This window comes from Cucumis melo, chromosome 8 (assembly GCF_025177605.1).
Source record: "Cucumis melo cultivar AY chromosome 8, USDA_Cmelo_AY_1.0, whole genome shotgun sequence".
In the NCBI taxonomy this organism is placed as follows: domain Eukaryota; kingdom Viridiplantae; phylum Streptophyta; class Magnoliopsida; order Cucurbitales; family Cucurbitaceae; genus Cucumis; species Cucumis melo.
The window spans coordinates 16,882,713-16,899,567 of record NC_066864.1 but is presented as its reverse complement, the minus strand read 5'-3'; the positions used below and the strand labels follow the sequence as shown (position 1 = coordinate 16,899,567).

Here is a 16,855-nt window from a genome sequence, read left to right as displayed (position 1 = left end):
CAGGAACCATCGGGGTTAGTGTTTGGTAGGTACCGGTGTATGTTACCAGTGCGGACAGCCAGGACATTTCAAGAAAGATTGTCCGCAGTTGAACATGACAGTTCAGAGAGATGAGGGAGTTGGGTCCCAAACAGTTAAGCAATCGAGAGTTTCAGTGGTTCCAACAGAGGGCACCAATGGTGCAAGGCAAAAGGGAGTTGTTGGAAGACCGAGGCAACAGGGAAAAGTCTATGCTATGACTCAACAAGAAGCCGAGGACGCACCAGGCGTTATTACTGGTACGATTCTTATTTGTAATGTACCTGCAGATGTTTTATTTGATCCAGGTGCTACGCATTCCTTTGTTTCTAGTATATTTCTGACTAAGTTGAATAGGATTCTAGAGCCTTTATCTGAGGGGTTAGCTATATACACTCCAGTTTGTGACGTCTTACTTGTTAATGAGATGTTACGAAATTGTGAAGTTTTAGTAGAAGGTATCAGTCTCCTAGTGGACTTGCTACCACTAGAGTTGCAGAGGTTAGTTGTAATTTTGGGAATGGATTTCTTATTTTCTCACTATACATCTATGGATTGCCATAGGAAGGAAGTGGTTTTCAGAAAACCAGGCTTTGCTGAAGTGGTTTTTAGAGGTATGAGGAAGGTCGTTTCTAGAAGTTTAATCTCAATTTTAAAAGATGAGAAATTGCTGAGGAAGGGTTGCACAGCGTTTTTTGCACACATCGTAGTAGTGCAGAGAGAAAAGCTAAAGCCAGAAGATGTTCCTGTGGTGAAAGAGTTTCTTGAAGTATTTCCAGATGATCTATCAGGTTTGCCACCTGATAGAGAGATTGAGTTCACCATTGAATTATTACCAGGAACAACACCTATTTCACAGGCACCATATAGAATGGCTCCAAGCGAGCTAAAAGAATTGAAGATGCAGTTACAAGAACTAGTTGACAAGGGTTACATCAGGCCTAGTGTTTCGCCGTGGGGAGCACCAATGCTATTTGTGAAAAAGAAAGATGGTACCCTCCGATTATGTATTGACTATAGACAGTTAAACAAGGTTACAATACGTAACAAGTATCCTTTACCATGCATCGATGACTTATTTAATCAACTAAGGGGAGCAGCGTGGTTCTCTAAGATTGACTTAAGGTCAGGATACCACCAGTTGAAGGTTAGAGAATCAGATATTGCTAAGACAGCATTTAGAACGAGGTATGGGCATTATGAGTTTCGAGTTATGCCATTCGGTTTAACGAATGCGCCAGCGGTTTTCATGGATCTCATGAACAGGATCTTCCATCAGTATTTAGATCAGTTTGTGATTGTGTTTATTGATGATATATTAGTTTACTCGGTTGACAAAGAATCCCATGAGGAACATCTGAGGATTGTTCTACAGACTCTACGTGATAAACAGTTATACGCTAAGTTCAACAAATGTGAGTTCTGGTTGGAACAAGTAGTATTTTTGGGACATGTAGTTTCAGCAAAAGGAGTTAGTGTCGATCCATAAAAAGTAGAAGCGGTTGTCAATTGGGAAAGACCAACTAGTGCGACAGAAGTACGTAGTTTCCTAGGTTTGGCAGGATACAATAGGCGTTTTATTGAGGTTTCTCTCGATTGGCATTGCCTTTAACCGCTTTGACAAGGAAGAATGCTAAGTTTGAGTGGTCAGATAAATGCGAGCAAAGTTTTCAGGAATTGAAGAAAAGACTAGTTACAGCACCTATTTTGGCACTTCCTGAAACAGAGAAGGACTATGTGATTTATTGTGATGCTTCAAGGCTAGGATTAGGTTGTGTGCTTATGCAAGATGGGAATGTAATAGCTTATGATTCAAGGCAGTTGAAGGAGCATGAGTGTAATTACCCTACCCATGATCTTAAGCTAGCAGCAGCTGTTTAAGCACTAAAAATTTGGAGACACTATTTGTTCGGGGAAAAGTGTCATATTTTCACAGATCATAAAAGTCTGAAGTATATTTTTGATCAGAAAGAGCTAAATCTGAGACAAATGTGATGGCTAGAACTGATTAAAGATTATGATTGTACTATAGAGTATCATCCAGGTAAGGCCAACGTTGTAGCGGATGCATTAAGTAGGAAGTCAAGACTTCCGAAGAGTGCCTTGTGTGGTATTCGAGTAGCTTTGTTGAATGAGTTAAGAGGTTCCAAGGCAGTAGTAACTACAGAGGATTCAGGAAGTTTTTTAGCTCAATTTCAAGTTCGGTCTTCTCTAGTAACTGAGATTGTAAGAAGGTTTTCAGAAGACAGTAATTTACAGAAGAAGTTTGAGAAATCCAAGAAAGGCTTAGAGGTGGAGTTTGAGCTGAGAACAGATGGAGCCATTGTTAAACAAGGAAGATTATGTGTTCCGAATATCAGTGAGCTTAAGAATGCTATTCTAGAAGAAGCTCACAGTTCAGCTTACGCTATGCCTCCAGGTAGCACCAAGATGTACAGAACTTTAAAGAAGACTTATTGGTGGTCTGGAATGAAGCAAGAGATAGCTGAATATGTTGATAGATGTTTGATTTGTCAACAGGTTAAACCAGTAAGACAGAGGCCAGAAGGATTTCTTAATCCTTTGCCAGTGCCAGAGTGGAAATGGGAGCATATTACTATTGATTTTCTATTTGGATTACCTCGTACATCCAGTGGACATGATGGTATATGGGTAATAGTAGACAGACTCACCAAGACGACACGATTTATACCGATTAAAATGACATCTACGTTAGACCAGCTAGCGAGATTATATGTTGATAAGATTGTGAGTCAGTATGGAGTACCAGTGTCCATAGTTTCAGATAGGGATCCGAGGATTACTTCTAAATTTTGGCCTAGTTTACAGAAAGCAATGGGAACATGGTTAAAGTTTAGTACATCATTTCATTTCCAAACAGATGGTCAGTCCGAGAGGACCATCCAAACTTTAGAGGACATGTTGAGAGCATGTGTCCTTCAACTTAAAGGAAGTTGGGATACCCACTTGCAACTTATGGAGTTTGCTTATAATAATAACTATCAGTCAAGTATCGGTATGGCACCATATAAAGCCTTATACGGGAGACCATGCAGAACTTATGTGTGCTGGAATTAAGTGGGAGAGCGAAAGTTAGTAGGTCCTGAGTTGGTTCAGATTACGACAAACAATATTAAGTTGATCAGAGAAAATCTGAGGATAGGCCAAGATCGACAGAAAAGTTATGCAGATAAGCGACGAAGAAACCTAGAATTCCAAGTTGGAGATCAAGTTTTCTTGAAATTATCTCCATGGCGAGGTGTTATTCGTTTCGGAAGAAAAAGGTAAGTTAAGTCCTAGATATATTGGGCCATATCAGATAACGGAACGAGTGGGACCAGCGGCGTATAGACTTGAGTTGCCAATAGAACTTGCATGAATACATGATATTTTTCATGTATCCATGTTAAGAAAATATATACCAGATCCATCACATGTGTTGCAAGAGCAACCCGTTGAATTAAAAGAAGATTTGAGTTATGTTGAAGAACTAGTTTAGATTCTCGACATAAAGGAACAAGTTTTGAGAAACAAAACGATTCCACTCATAAAGGTTTTGTGGAGACATCATGGAGCGGAGGAGGCAACTTGGGAACCGGAATATCAGATGAAGAAGAGATACCCGATACTTTTCAGTTAAGGACATTCTAAATTTCGAGGACGAAATTTTCTAAGGGGAAGGTAAGTTGTAAACCCAAAATTTTCTTGGTTTAATTTCTTTAAATGTAGAAAAAAAAAGAAAAAGAAAATGGAAATTAAGTGTAAATATATATATATATATATATATATATATATATATTAAATAGATTTATTAGATAAATTAAAGAAAAGAAAGAAAAGAAAGGATAAAAAGAAGAAAAAGAGAAGAAAATTTCATTTTTTCTTTTCTTCTTCTTCTTCTCTTCCCTTCACCGCCAAGAATTTTGAAGACATCCAACTTCCATTTTTTTTCCTTCTTCAATTTGCAGAGACCTTCTAAGAGAGAGTTTGGAAGAAGAAGAGGAATTTTACTAGAATTTTGAGGTTGAAGAAGAGGAGGAGAACTCAAGCAAAGTGTATCCATGGCTGAATTTTAGTTCATTATGCACATCACTGGTTTTTAATTCGGTTTGAACTCTTCAACAGTAATTAAGAGATGAAATTTACATTTACTGAAAGTTAACTCATTTTCAAACAAACTTTATGAAGAAAGTTGGAGCAAATTCGGATATTCATTTGGTGCTTTTTGATGAAGAAAACAGGGCAGTTGGTTTTCACTCGAAATCAGAAGGTCTCTTGTTTTTCTTGTATTTCAGAGTTTACCAGTGGAGTTAGAATCTCTATTTAGTATGGTTGGAAAGCTTATTCAATTTACTACAACTTTCATGAAGATATTGTGAACCAAAAACGACTAGAAATCAGTTAGATTGTTGGGACACGTTAAAGAGGTCGTGTGCGCGCGATTTTGGAAGTGGTTCTATTTCGAGGGTTATCTGTGTTTATGAACGGGGAATCAGATTTACATGTCTTCAGATAAGTTTTAGAGGATCTCAAAATGAAGATTTTGATATAAAGAATACTCATTTTGGTTAAGTATTGAGAAAGTTATAGTCCTTTGAAGTTTATGTTAGAAATCTGGAAATTTCAAAGAATTGTTGAAATAGGATTTTATTTCTTAAGCTTTGTTTTCGTGAGCGTCATCTTTGGTGCGACATGTTATGTATATCTTTAGGAAACCAGAATGTTTAGAGTTTTAATACTCGGTTGGGTTGTTGGCAGGGCGAGAAGAATTAAACCGAGCTTATAGACCAAGGATCTAGCCAAAGACTGTGAGTGACAAAACCAACTTTGAAATATTTTCCATAACTTTTATTATGATTGAATGCGATAAATGTTTATTTAGGAAGCCATGAAAGGTTTTTGAATTCATGACTATTTTCAAGTATACATTTGGAGACTAGATTTCTTAAAGAAATTTATGCTAGCACGTAGATATTAAATGTTTGGAAAGTATTTAAACCACAATGTCTTAAGCAAAGTATGAATTAGTAAGAAGTTTTGTTTTAAGAACTACAGTTTTCCACGAAGGAGCTGAGTAAAGTTCGAGCTTTGTGTAAAATTTATAAGCAGGCATTTTTTAATATTTTTAGATGATTTATAAATTTTCATTAACTACATGGCTAAGATCTTGAGTCAGAGGCTAGAGATTACCGTGTGTACATTGGTTAGATTCCGTTGTTAACGTTGAGTGTACTCTGTAACAACGATGTTGTCGTGAGTGCTGGGCGGGCCCCACTACGACAAAGACAACGGGAGTACTGGGCGGGCCCCACTACATCGTAGAGCTTGTAAACGTTGTTGTACTAGGTGTACCCTACACAACGTAGATTTGTCATGTTAGTTAAAATTCTTCGATATACTTGATATGTGTAACGCCCCGAATTTTCGAGGTAAACTTTTACCGTTTTATATAATTTTTCGGGAATTTTAAATTTTGGATTAATTTCTGAAATTCTGAAATTAATATTTGTAAATTTATATAATAATAATATAATAGTAATTATATTATTATTATTATTAATATTTATTATAATCTTTATATATAATTTAATATTAATATTATCTTTTATTATTATTATTATAATTTATTATTGTTATTATTACTATTATTTAATATTATTATTATTATTATTTAACATTATTATTACATTAGTATTAATTAATATAATTATTAATTATATTATTATTATTATTATTATTATTATTATTATTATTATTAAATATTATTATTATTATTATTTAACTTAATATATATATATTTTTTTTTTTTTAAAAAAAAAAGAACCCTAACTTACCGCGTGCGAGACCCCCCCCCCGGCTTCTTCTTCTTTTTCTTCTTCTTCTTCTTCTTCGTCTCCAGCTTCACGCCGCCGCTGCCGTCTCTCCATCTTTCTCTTCCGCACGCGTCTCCATCTCCCCCATCACGTTCCGTCTCCATTTCCGCCTCCAGCGTCGGCAACGTCGTCAGCTTCATCGTGTTCGTCCGCTGCGGCTTCCCACCATTTCGAGTCTCCTCTCGGTTTCAAAAACTCGGACGCCGCCGTGCGTCCTTCGTCTGACCGTATCCGCCGTTAAGCCGTCGCCCTCCACCGCGTGGAAGCAGGGCCAGTCGTCGGACAGAAGCGACACTTCTCCGTCGTCGAACGCCCAAAGGTTGTCGTTGAGGTTGCCCGATTTCAAGCCGTTCCGACCCGAAAACTCGAATCAAATCCGACCCGGGTTTCAAGCTGCGAGCCGCGAGCCGAGTGGAGCCAAGCCGCGAGCCGAGCCGCGAACCGAGTTAAGCCGCGAGCCGCGAGCCGAGTCGAGTTGAGCCAAGCCGCGAGCCGCGAGCCGAGCCGAGAACCAAGCCGAGTTAAGCCGAGCCGAGTCGAGTTGAGCCGAGCCGCGAGCCGCGAGCTGAGCCGAGGCCAAGCCAAGCCGAGCCGAGTTGAGCCGAGCTGTGAGCCGAGGCCAAGCCGAGCCGAGCCGAGAGTGAGCCGAGCTGTGAGCCGAGGCCAAGCCGAGCCGAGCCGAGAGTGAGCCAAGCCGAGCCGAGCCACCTAAGCCTTCCTTCCTCCACTCCGGGTCACGGTGAGTTTTCGGTAAGGATTGTTTTGATGAATTCCCTAATGTTGCTATATCCGATTCGAGTTGAATATTGGAATAAGCTTTGGTCCTATCTTCCATCCCTTGAAGGTATTAAGGAGTTGACGTTTAAGTTCTCGGATTTCCGCGGCAGGCTTGGTTGGAGATAGCTTTCGTTTCCTTGGGTAAGTCAACGGATGTTGCTTAGGACCATTTAAAATGACTTCTACTGGTATCATCGATTAAGACCTTCGTGTTTTCGTTTAGGTGGATCCGTCGAGCGTGGACGCGATCGAGGGGCATAACCAAGTTTCAGGTAAGGGTTTTCCTACTACTGGACCTCGGAGCGAGGCTGGAAACGTAGTAGTCCACAGGGGATTACACGTTAGTAACTGTACCGAATAAATATAAGTGTGTTTGACTTTTAAGCATTGTTATTATATTCTTGTCTGATGTAAGAGTAACGCGACCGCTAGTTGTAACTTGTGCGCTATCGGGTATAAGGAGTTTCTTGCTAGTAGACCCCGATGCTGGGTGCTCGGTATAGTGTGGTTATGTTAATGGGCTACGTGGTAGATTGGAATTGTATGTCGATGGACCTTGAAGTTACGGTTAGGTACGTGGTAGTCATTGGTCTGGACATTGATCATGGAGTTTGGACGAGAAAGGACAGTGAATCCGATTTCGATTAATTAGTTGATTGGGTCTAGGGGTTACCATAATGGTGTGTGAATTGGAAACGCGTATGGTAACTGAGGGTGTAGTTGTTTAAACCTATACTATCTGACTGGCAAAGCCTATGGCGAAATTGTAATATGAGTGTTGATGGAGTATGACTGTTGTAGACGGTTTAGTATGGACTGAGGGGTAACGGTTAGCTTCATCTACGGGGTAGTGTGCCTTACTGATATGTGCATCCTTCGGGAGCACTAGACTGATGTGTGCATCCTTCGGGAGCACTAGACTGATGTGTGCATCCTTCGGGAGCACTAGACTGATCTGTGTATCCTTCGGGAGCACTAGACTGATCTGTGTATCCTTCGGGAGCACTAGACTGATGTGTGCATCCATCGGGAGCACTAGACTGATATGTGCATCCTTCGGGAGCACTAGGCTGATATGTGCGTTCTACGGAACCACTAGACTGTTATGTAGGGTACCCCTGAATAGGAAGTTAACTGTTGTTCCCTAACGGGCCCAGTAGTGGGTCCCTTACTGGGTATGTTTATACTCACACTTTTCTCTTCTTAAACTTTTCAGGTAAGGGCATAGCGAGGGGCAGACCGACGAGAGGCAGGAAGGACGCGTGAAGGCCATATGGACGCGTCTGGTTTTCTTATTGCTTCCGCTATGTATTTTTGTCAGAATATTTGGTTTGTGATTTTGAACTGATGACTTGAGTTTTTATTTGAAACTTTTGTGACTGTGATTTCAAATAGGGCCCGAAACTTTTTTTTTGTAATATTTCTAATGTTTTAAGAAATCGTAACCGGTCCGTTATGAATTTTATGTTGTGTGGTCGAGTTTGGTATTTAGTAGTAACCTCAACTTAGTCCGGAAAGTTGGGTCGTTACAGTTGGTATCAGAGCCTAAGTTTTAGGTTCTGTAGACTGGCTTATAATGTGAGTCTGTGTTTTGTGTCCTTATGGCTAAAACGATCCTTGCCGCTCGTCAGGTACGCTCTCATGAAAGTATATGTATAACTCTATATGCATTACCTTACCTAAATTAAACTGCAAAGATAATTACCATTTATGACTAAAGGGATCATTGGTGGTTGTTAGGGAAATGCCGCCAAGGAGAGGTGCACGTAGGGGTGGCCGAGGAGGCCGAGGAAGAGGAGCAGGACGCGTTCAGCCTGAGGTGCAGCCTGTAGCCCAAGCCCCTGACCCGGCTGCGCCAGTTACTCATGCGGATCTAGCCGCCATGGAGCAGAGGTTTAGAGATTTGATTATGCAGATGCGGGAGCAGCAGCAGCCTGCCCCGCCAGCTCCAGCGCCAGCTCCTGCTCCAGCTCCGGCTCCAGTACCAGTTGCGCCCCAGGTGGTGCCGGATCAGTTGTCAGCAGAGGCTAAGCACCTGAGGGATTTCAGGAAGTATAATCCCACGACATTCGATGGGTCTTTGGAGGACCCCACCAGGGCTCAGCTGTGGTTATCGTCTTTGGAGACTATATTCCGATACATGAAATGCCCTGAGGATCAGAAGGTTCAGTGTGCTGTTTTTATGTTGACTGACAGAGGTACTGCATGGTGGGAGACTACATAGAGAATGCTAGGTGGTGATGTGAGTCAGATCACGTGGCAACAGTTTAAGGAGAGTTTCTATGCGAAATTCTTCTCTGCTAGTTTGAGAGACGCCAAGCGGCAGGAGTTCCTGAACTTAGAGCAGGGTGACATGACAGTGGAGCAGTATGACGCGGAGTTTGATATGTGATCCCGCTTCGCTCTCGAGATGATAGCGACCGAGGCGGCCAGAGCTGATAAGTTTGTTAGAGGCCTCCGATTGGACATTCAGGGTTTGGTCCGAGCTTTCCGACCCGCTACTCATGCCGAAGCACTGCCCCTGGCAGTGGATCTCAGTTTACAGGAGAGGGCTAACTCGTCTAAGACCGCTGGTAGAGTTTCAACATCGGGACAGAAGAGGAAGGCTGAGCAGCAGCCTGTTCCAGTGCCACAGCTGAACTTCAGATCAGGTGGTGAGTTTCGCCGCTTCCAGTAGAAACCTTTTGAGGCAGGGGAAGCTGCCAGAGGGAAGCCGTTGTGTACCACTTGTGGGAAGCACCATCTGGGCCGTTGCTTATTCGGGACCAGGACTTGCTTTAAGTGTAGGCAAGAGAGTCATACAGCTGATAGATGTTCGTTGAGACTTACGGGGAACGCACAGAATCAGAGAGCAGGTGCTTCACATCAGGGTAAGGTCTTTGCTACCAACAAGACTGAGGCTGAGAGGGCAGGCACGGTGGTGACAGGTACGCTTCCAGTATTGGGGCATTACGCCTTAGTTTTGTTTGATTCGGGATCGTCACATTCTTTTATCTCTTCCGCATTTGTGTTGCATGCCCGCTTAGAGGTAAAGCCCTTACACCATGTTCTATCGGTATCTACTCCTTCCGGGGAGTGTATGTTGTCGAAGGAAAAGGTGAAAGCATGCCAGATTGAGATAGCAGGCCATGTGGTTGAAGTAACGTTGTTAGTCCTGGATATGCTCGACTTTGATGTAATCCTGGGTATGGATTGGTTGGCCGCTAACCACGCCAGCATAGATTGTTCCCGTAAGGAGGTAACGTTTAACCCTCCCTCGATGGCCAGTTTTAAATTTAAGGGAGGAGGGTCAAAGTCGTTGCCTCAGGTAATCTCAGCCATCAGGGCCAGTAAACTGCTCAGTCAGGGTACTTGGGGTATCTTAGCGAGCGTGGTGGATACTAGAGAGGCCGATGTATCCCTGTCGTCAGAACCGGTGGTGAGGGACTATCCGGATGTCTTTCCTGAAGAACTTCCGGGGTTACCTCCGCACAGAGAGGTTGAGTTTGCCATAGAGTTGGAGCCGGGCACGGTTCCTATATCCAGAGCCCCTTACAGGATGGCCCCCGCAGAGCTAAAAGAATTAAAGGTGCAGTTACAAGAATTGCTTGATAAGGGATTCATTCGACCGAGCGTGTCCCATTGGGGTGCGCCAGTTTTATTTGTTAAGAAGAAGGATGGATCGATGCGTCTATGCATTGACTATAGGGAGTTGAATAAGGTAACCGTTAAGAACAGATATCCCTTGCCCAGGATCGACGATCTATTTGACCAGTTGAAGGGAGCCACAGTGTTCTCTAAGATTGATCTTCGGTCGGGATACCATCAGCTGAGGATTAAGGATGGTGATGTACCAAAGACAGCATTTCGTTCCAGGTATGGACACTACGAGTTTATTGTGATGTCTTTTGGTTTGACGAATTCTCCGGCAGTGTTTATGGACTTGATGAACAGAGTGTTTAGGGAGTTCCTAGATACTTTTGTGATCGTGTTTATCGACGATATCTTGATATACTCCAAGACGGAGGCCGAACAGGAGAAGCATTTACGTATAGTTTTGCAAACACTTCGGGATAATAAGTTGTATGCAAAGTTCTCGAAATGCGAGTTTTGGCTGAAGCAGGTGTCCTTTCTGGGCCACGTGGTTTCTAAGGCTGGAGTCTCTGTGGATCCAGCTAAGATAGAGGCAGTCACCGGTTGGACCCGACCTTCCACAGTCAGTGAGGTTCGTAGCTTTCTGGGTTTAGCAGGTTATTATCGACGGTTTGTGGAGAACTTTTCTATTATAGCTACTCCTCTTACTCAGTTGACCAGGAAGGGAGCTCCTTTTGTTTGGAGCAAGGCATGTGAGGACAGCTTCCAGAACCTTAAACAGAAGCTAGTTACCGCACAGGTTCTTACTGTACCTGATGGTTCTGGTAGTTTTGTGATTTATAGTGATGCTTCCAAGAAGGGTTTGGGTTGTGTTTTGATGCAACAAGGTAGGGTGATCGCTTATGCTTCTCGTCAGTTGAAGAGTCATGAGCAGAACTACCCTACACATGATTTAGAGTTGGCAGCAGTGGTTTTTGCTTTAAAAATATGGAGGCATTACTTATATGGTGAAAAGATACAGATATTCACGGATCATAAGAGCTTGAAATACTTCTTTACTCAGAAAGAATTGAATATGAGACAGCGAAGGTGGCTTGAGTTAGTGAAGGATTACGATTGTGAGATACTGTATCATCCAGGCAAGGCAAATGTGGTAGCTGATGCTCTTAGTAGAAAGGTATCACATTCAGCAGCACTTATTACTCGACAGGCCCCATTGCATCGGGATCTCGAGCGGGCTGAGATTGCAGTGTTAGTGGGGGCAGTCACTATGCAGTTAGCCCAGTTGACGGTACAGCCGACTTTGAGGCAAAGGATCATTGATGCTCAGAGTAACGATCCTTATTTGGTTGAGAAACGTGGCCTAGCAGAGGCAGGGCAAGCGGTTGAGTTCTCATTATCCTCTGATGGTGGACTTTTGTTTGAGAGACGCCTCTGTGTGCCGTCAGATAGTGCGGTTAAGACAGAATTACTATCTGAGGCTCACAGTTCCCCATTTTCCATGCACCCAGGTAGTACGAAGATGTATCAGGACCTGAAGCGGGTTTATTGGTGGCGTAACATGAAGAGGGAGGTGGCAGAATTTGTTAGTAGATGCTTGGTGTGTCAGCAGGTTAAGGCACCAAGGCAGAAACCGGCGGGTTTATTACAACCCTTGAGCATACCGAAATGGAAGTGGGAAAACGTGTCCATGGATTTCATTACAGGACTGCCGAGAACTCTGAGGGGTTTTACAGTGATTTGGGTTGTGGTGGACAGACTTACTAAATCAGCGCACTTCGTTCCGGGTAAATCCACCTATACTGCTAGTAAGTGGGCACAGCTGTACATGTCGGAGATAGTGAGATTACATGGAGTGCCAGTGTCGATTGTTTCTGATAGAGATGCCCGTTTCACTTCCAAATTCTGGAAGGGTTTGCAGACTGCTATGGGCACGAGGTTAGACTTTAGTACAGCTTTCCATTCACAAACTGACGGTCAGACTGAGCGTCTGAACGAAGTTTTAGAGGATATGTTGCGAGCGTGTGCATTGGAATTTCCAGGTAGCTGGGACTCCCACTTACATTTGATGAAATTTGCTTATAATAACAGTTATCAGACTACTATTGGCATGGCACCATTTGAGGCCTTGTACGGCAAATGTTGCAGATCCTCGGTTTGCTGGGGTGAGGTGGGTGAGCAGTGATTGATGGGTCCTGAGTTAGTTCAGTCTACTAACGAAGCGATACAGAAGATTAGATCACGCATGCATACCGCTCAGAGTAGGCAGAAGAGTTATGCAGATGTGAGGCGGAAGGATCTCGAATTTGAGGTAGGGGACAAGGTGTTCTTAAAGGTAGCACCTATGAGAGGTGTCTTACGATTTGAAAGGAGGGGAAAGCTGAGTCCTCGTTTTGTTGGGCCATTTGAGATTCTGGAGCGGATTGGCCCTGTAGCTTATCGCTTGGCGTTGCCACCATCACTCTCGACAGTTCATGATGTGTTTCATGTTTCTATGTTGAGGAAGTACGTGCCAGATCCATCCCATCTAGTGGATTACGAGCCACTGAAGATTGATGAAAACTTGAGCTATGCTGAATAACCTGTTGAGGTGCTTGCTAGAGAGGTGAAAACGTTGAGGAATAAAGAAATCCCTCTGGTTAAAGTCTTATGGCGGAATCACCGGGTAGAAGAGGCTACATGGGAGCGTGAAGATGACATGAGGTCCCGTTATCCCGATCTGTTCGAGGAATAAAACTTTCGAGGACGAAAGTTCCCTAAGGAGGGAAGAATGTAACGCCCCGAATTTTCGAGGTAAACTTTTACCGTTTTATATAATTTTTCGGGAATTTTAAATTTTGGATTAATTTCTGAAATTCTTAAATTAATATTTGTAAATTTATATAATAATAATATAATAGTAATTATATTATTATTATTATTAATATTTATTATAATCTTTATATATAATTTAATATTAATATTATCTTTTATTATTATTATTATAATTTATTATTGTTATCATTACTATTATTTAATATTATTATTATTATTATTTAACATTATTATTACATTAGTATTAATTAATATTATTATTAATTATATTATTATTATTATTATTATTATTATTATTATTATTATTAAATATTATTATTATTATTATTTAACTTAATATATATATATATATATATATATATTTTTAAAAAAAAGAACCCTAACTTACCGCGCGCGAGACCCCCCCCCTCGGCTTCTTCTTCTTTTTCTTCTTCTTCTTCTTCTTCGTCTCCAGCTTCACGCCGCCGCTGCCGTCTCTCCATCTTTCTCTTCCGCACGCGTCTCCATCTCCCCCGTCACGTTCCGTCTCCATTTCCGCTTCCAGCGTCGGCAATGTCGTCAGCTTCAACGTGTTCGTCCGCCGTGGCTTCCCACCATTTCGGGTCTCCTCTCGGTTTCAAAAACTCGAACGCCGCCGTGCGTCCTTCGTCTGACCGTATCCGCCGTTAGGTCGTCGCCCTCCGCCGCGTGGAAGCAGGGCCAGTCGTCGGACAGCCGCGACACTTCTCCGTCGTCGAACGCCCGAAGGTTGTCGTTGAGGTTGCCCGATTTCAAGCCGACCCGACCCGAAAACTCGAATCAAATTCGACCCGTGTTTCAAGCTGCGAGCCGCGAGCCGAGTGGAGCCGAGCCGCGAACCGAGTTAAGCCGCGAGCCGCAAGCTGAGCCGAGTTGAGCCGAGCCGCGAGCCGCGAGCCGAGCCGAGAACCAAGCCGAGTTAAGCCGAGCCGAGCCGAGTTGAGCCGAGCCGCGAGCCGCGAGCTGAGCCGAGGCCAAGCCAAGCCGAGCCGAGTTGAGCCGAGCTGTGAGCCGAGGCCAAGCCGAGCCGAGCCGAGAGTGAGCCGAGCTGTGAGCCGAGGCCAAGCCGAGCCGAGCCGAGAGTGAGCCAAGCCGAGCCGAGCCACCTAAGCCTTCCTTCCTCCACTCCGGGTCACGGTGAGTTTTCGGTAAGGATTGTTTTGATGAATTCCCTAATGTTGCTATATCCGATTCGAGTTGAATATTGGAATAAGCTTTGGTCCTATCTTCCATCCCTTGAAGGTATTAAGGAGTTGACGTTTAAGTTCTCGGATTTCCGCGGCAGGCTTGGTTGGAGATAGTTTTCTTTTCCTTGGGTAAGTCAACGGATGTTGCTTAGGACCATTTAAAATGACTTCTACTGGTATCATCGATTAAGACCTTCGTGTTTTCGTTTAGGTGGATCCGTCGAGCGTGGACGCGATCGAGGGGCATAACCAAGTTTCAGGTAAGGGTTTTCCTACTACTGGACCTCGGAGCGAGGCTGGAAACGTAGTAGTCCACAGGGGATTACACGTTAGTAACTGTACCGAATAAATATAAGTGTGTTTGACTTTTAAGCATTGTTATTATATTCTTGTCTGATGTAAGAGTAACGCGACCGCTAGTTGTAACTTGTGCGCTATCGGGTATAAGGAGTTTCTTGCTAGTAGACCCCGATGCTGGGTGCTCGGTATAGTGTGGTTATGTTAATGGGCTACGTGGTAGATTGGAATTGTATGTCGATGGACCTTGAAGTTACGGTTAGGTACGTGATAGTCATTGGTCTGGACATTGATCATGGAGTTTGGACGGGAAAGGACAGTGAATCCGATTTCGATTGATTAGTTGATTGGGTATAGGGGTTACCATAATGGTGTGTGAATTGGAAACGCGTATGGTAACTGAGGGTGTAGTTGTTTAAACCTATACTATCTGACTGGCAAAGCCTATGGCGAAATTGTAAAATGAGTGTTGATGGAGTATGACTGTTGTAGACGGTTTAGTATGGACTGAGGGGTAACGGTTAGCTTCATCTATGGAGTAGTGTGCCTTACTGATATGTGCATCCTTCGGGAGCACTAGACTGATGTGTGCATCCTTCGGGAGCACTAGACTGATATGTGCATCCTTCGGGAGCACTAGACTGATATGTGCGTTCTACGGAACCACTAGACTGTTATGTAGGGTACCCCTGAATAGGAAGTTAACTGTTGTTCCCTAACGGGCCCAGTAGTGGGTCCCTTACTGGGTATGTTTATACTCACCCTTTTCTCTTCTTAAACTTTTCAGGTAAGGGCACAGCGAGGGGCAGACCGACGAGAGGCAGGAAGGACACGTGAAGGCCATATGGACGCGTCTGGTTTTCTTATTGCTTCCGCTATGTATTTTTGTCAGAATATTTGGTTTGTGATTTTGAACTGATGACTTGAGTTTTTATTTGAAACTTTTGTGACTGTGATTTCAAATAGGGCCCGAAACATTTTTTTTTTGTAATATTTCTAATGTTTTAAGAAATCGTAACCGGTCCGTTATAAATTTTATGTTGTGTGGTCGAGTTTGGTATTTAGTAGTAACCTCAGCTTAGTCCGGAAAGTTGGGTCGTTACAATATGCCATGCTAGATTTCAAGGATGAATATGCTGAGTATTTAAGGAAGCTATTCTTAGTACTACACGTTTACATTTACGACTGGTATAAACAAATTTATATGTGTAAAGTTTTCACGTGCTCTTATCTTTAAATTCATAGTTTTAAACTGAGTCACTCACTGAGCTTCATAGCTCACCCTTTCCAAAATGTTTTACACATTTTCCAGGTAGAGATCGAGTTCCCGGTGCCTGATAGACTGCCTTAGTCTGCTGAAACTCCATTATCGATTGCCAGTACGTGTTTTAAGTTGGGCATAGAGTCTGTTGTGTTGTGATGTATATACACCCTTGTATGTTATAGATACTCCACAGTTTGTATAAGCTTTAGGAGCTGTAGTTATGTAAATTTTGTTGGTTATATTTTGATTAAGGTGTCTTTAGGTTTACTCGTGAAATCGGTAAATTTTGAGGTACACTTCATGTATGTGTTTGACTAGCTATGTTTAACTAGCCTAGGATCCGCTGTGTTTTGTTGCATGTATAATAGTTTATATACTAGATTGGCAAGTTCATCACATGAAAGTTTTAAGCAGAGTCGACAGATACAATTACAGAAAAGCGTTGTTCGTCGGCTTCACGCCATCTTTCGGTCTAAGGTAGCAGGTAGTCCGGGAGGGGGTGTGACAAGTTATTTCAATAATAACCATGATGGTTGATCTTGCTATAAAATATTTTTCCATGTTCTTTTGATGTAGGAGGCGGCTATTTAATATTATAAATGATATGCCAACTGTATTTGAAGTGGTCACCAATATTGCAAAGCAACAAGTTAAGGAAAAATCATCAACTGCAAATGGTAGCAAATCCAAGTCAAGTTTTAAATCGGTATGTGTATCATGATCTTCATTTTTTCAGTTGACACTTTTTGATGTGATGTAATTTACTGTGTTGATTACTCGGATTGGTTACATATTCTATCTTTCAAGAATTTTCAGAGTGAAGCTGAAATGCAAGGAACATGCGCAAGGCAGTCGCAGGCAAGGAAAGAGATAGAGACGTATGAAGAAGATAAAGACGAGCACAGTGACATCTTATGTAGGGCATGCGGTGAGAACTATGCTTCAGATGAATTTTGGATTTGTTGTGATATCTATGAGAAATGGTTCCATGGGAAATTTGTTGTATGAAGAAATGCTTCAGTTTATTAGTTTTC

General features: G+C 42.6%; 2 protein-coding genes across 2 annotated transcripts in view; both read left to right on the top strand.

The window, feature by feature from the left end:
- Positions 1-16,829, top strand: part of LOC107992128 (PHD finger protein ALFIN-LIKE 3-like) — a 28,080-nt gene extending 11,251 nt beyond the window's left edge. Inside the window, exons 2-3 of the mRNA XM_017047834.2 lie at positions 16,398-16,527; positions 16,638-16,829. Of these exons, the coding sequence (XP_016903323.2) occupies positions 16,398-16,527; positions 16,638-16,829 (322 nt within the window). The remainder of the gene's footprint in view (positions 1-16,397; positions 16,528-16,637) is intronic.
- Positions 1-16,855, top strand: part of LOC127150502 (uncharacterized) — a 68,074-nt gene that overhangs the window by 2,086 nt on the left and 49,133 nt on the right. The window lies entirely within an intron of this gene.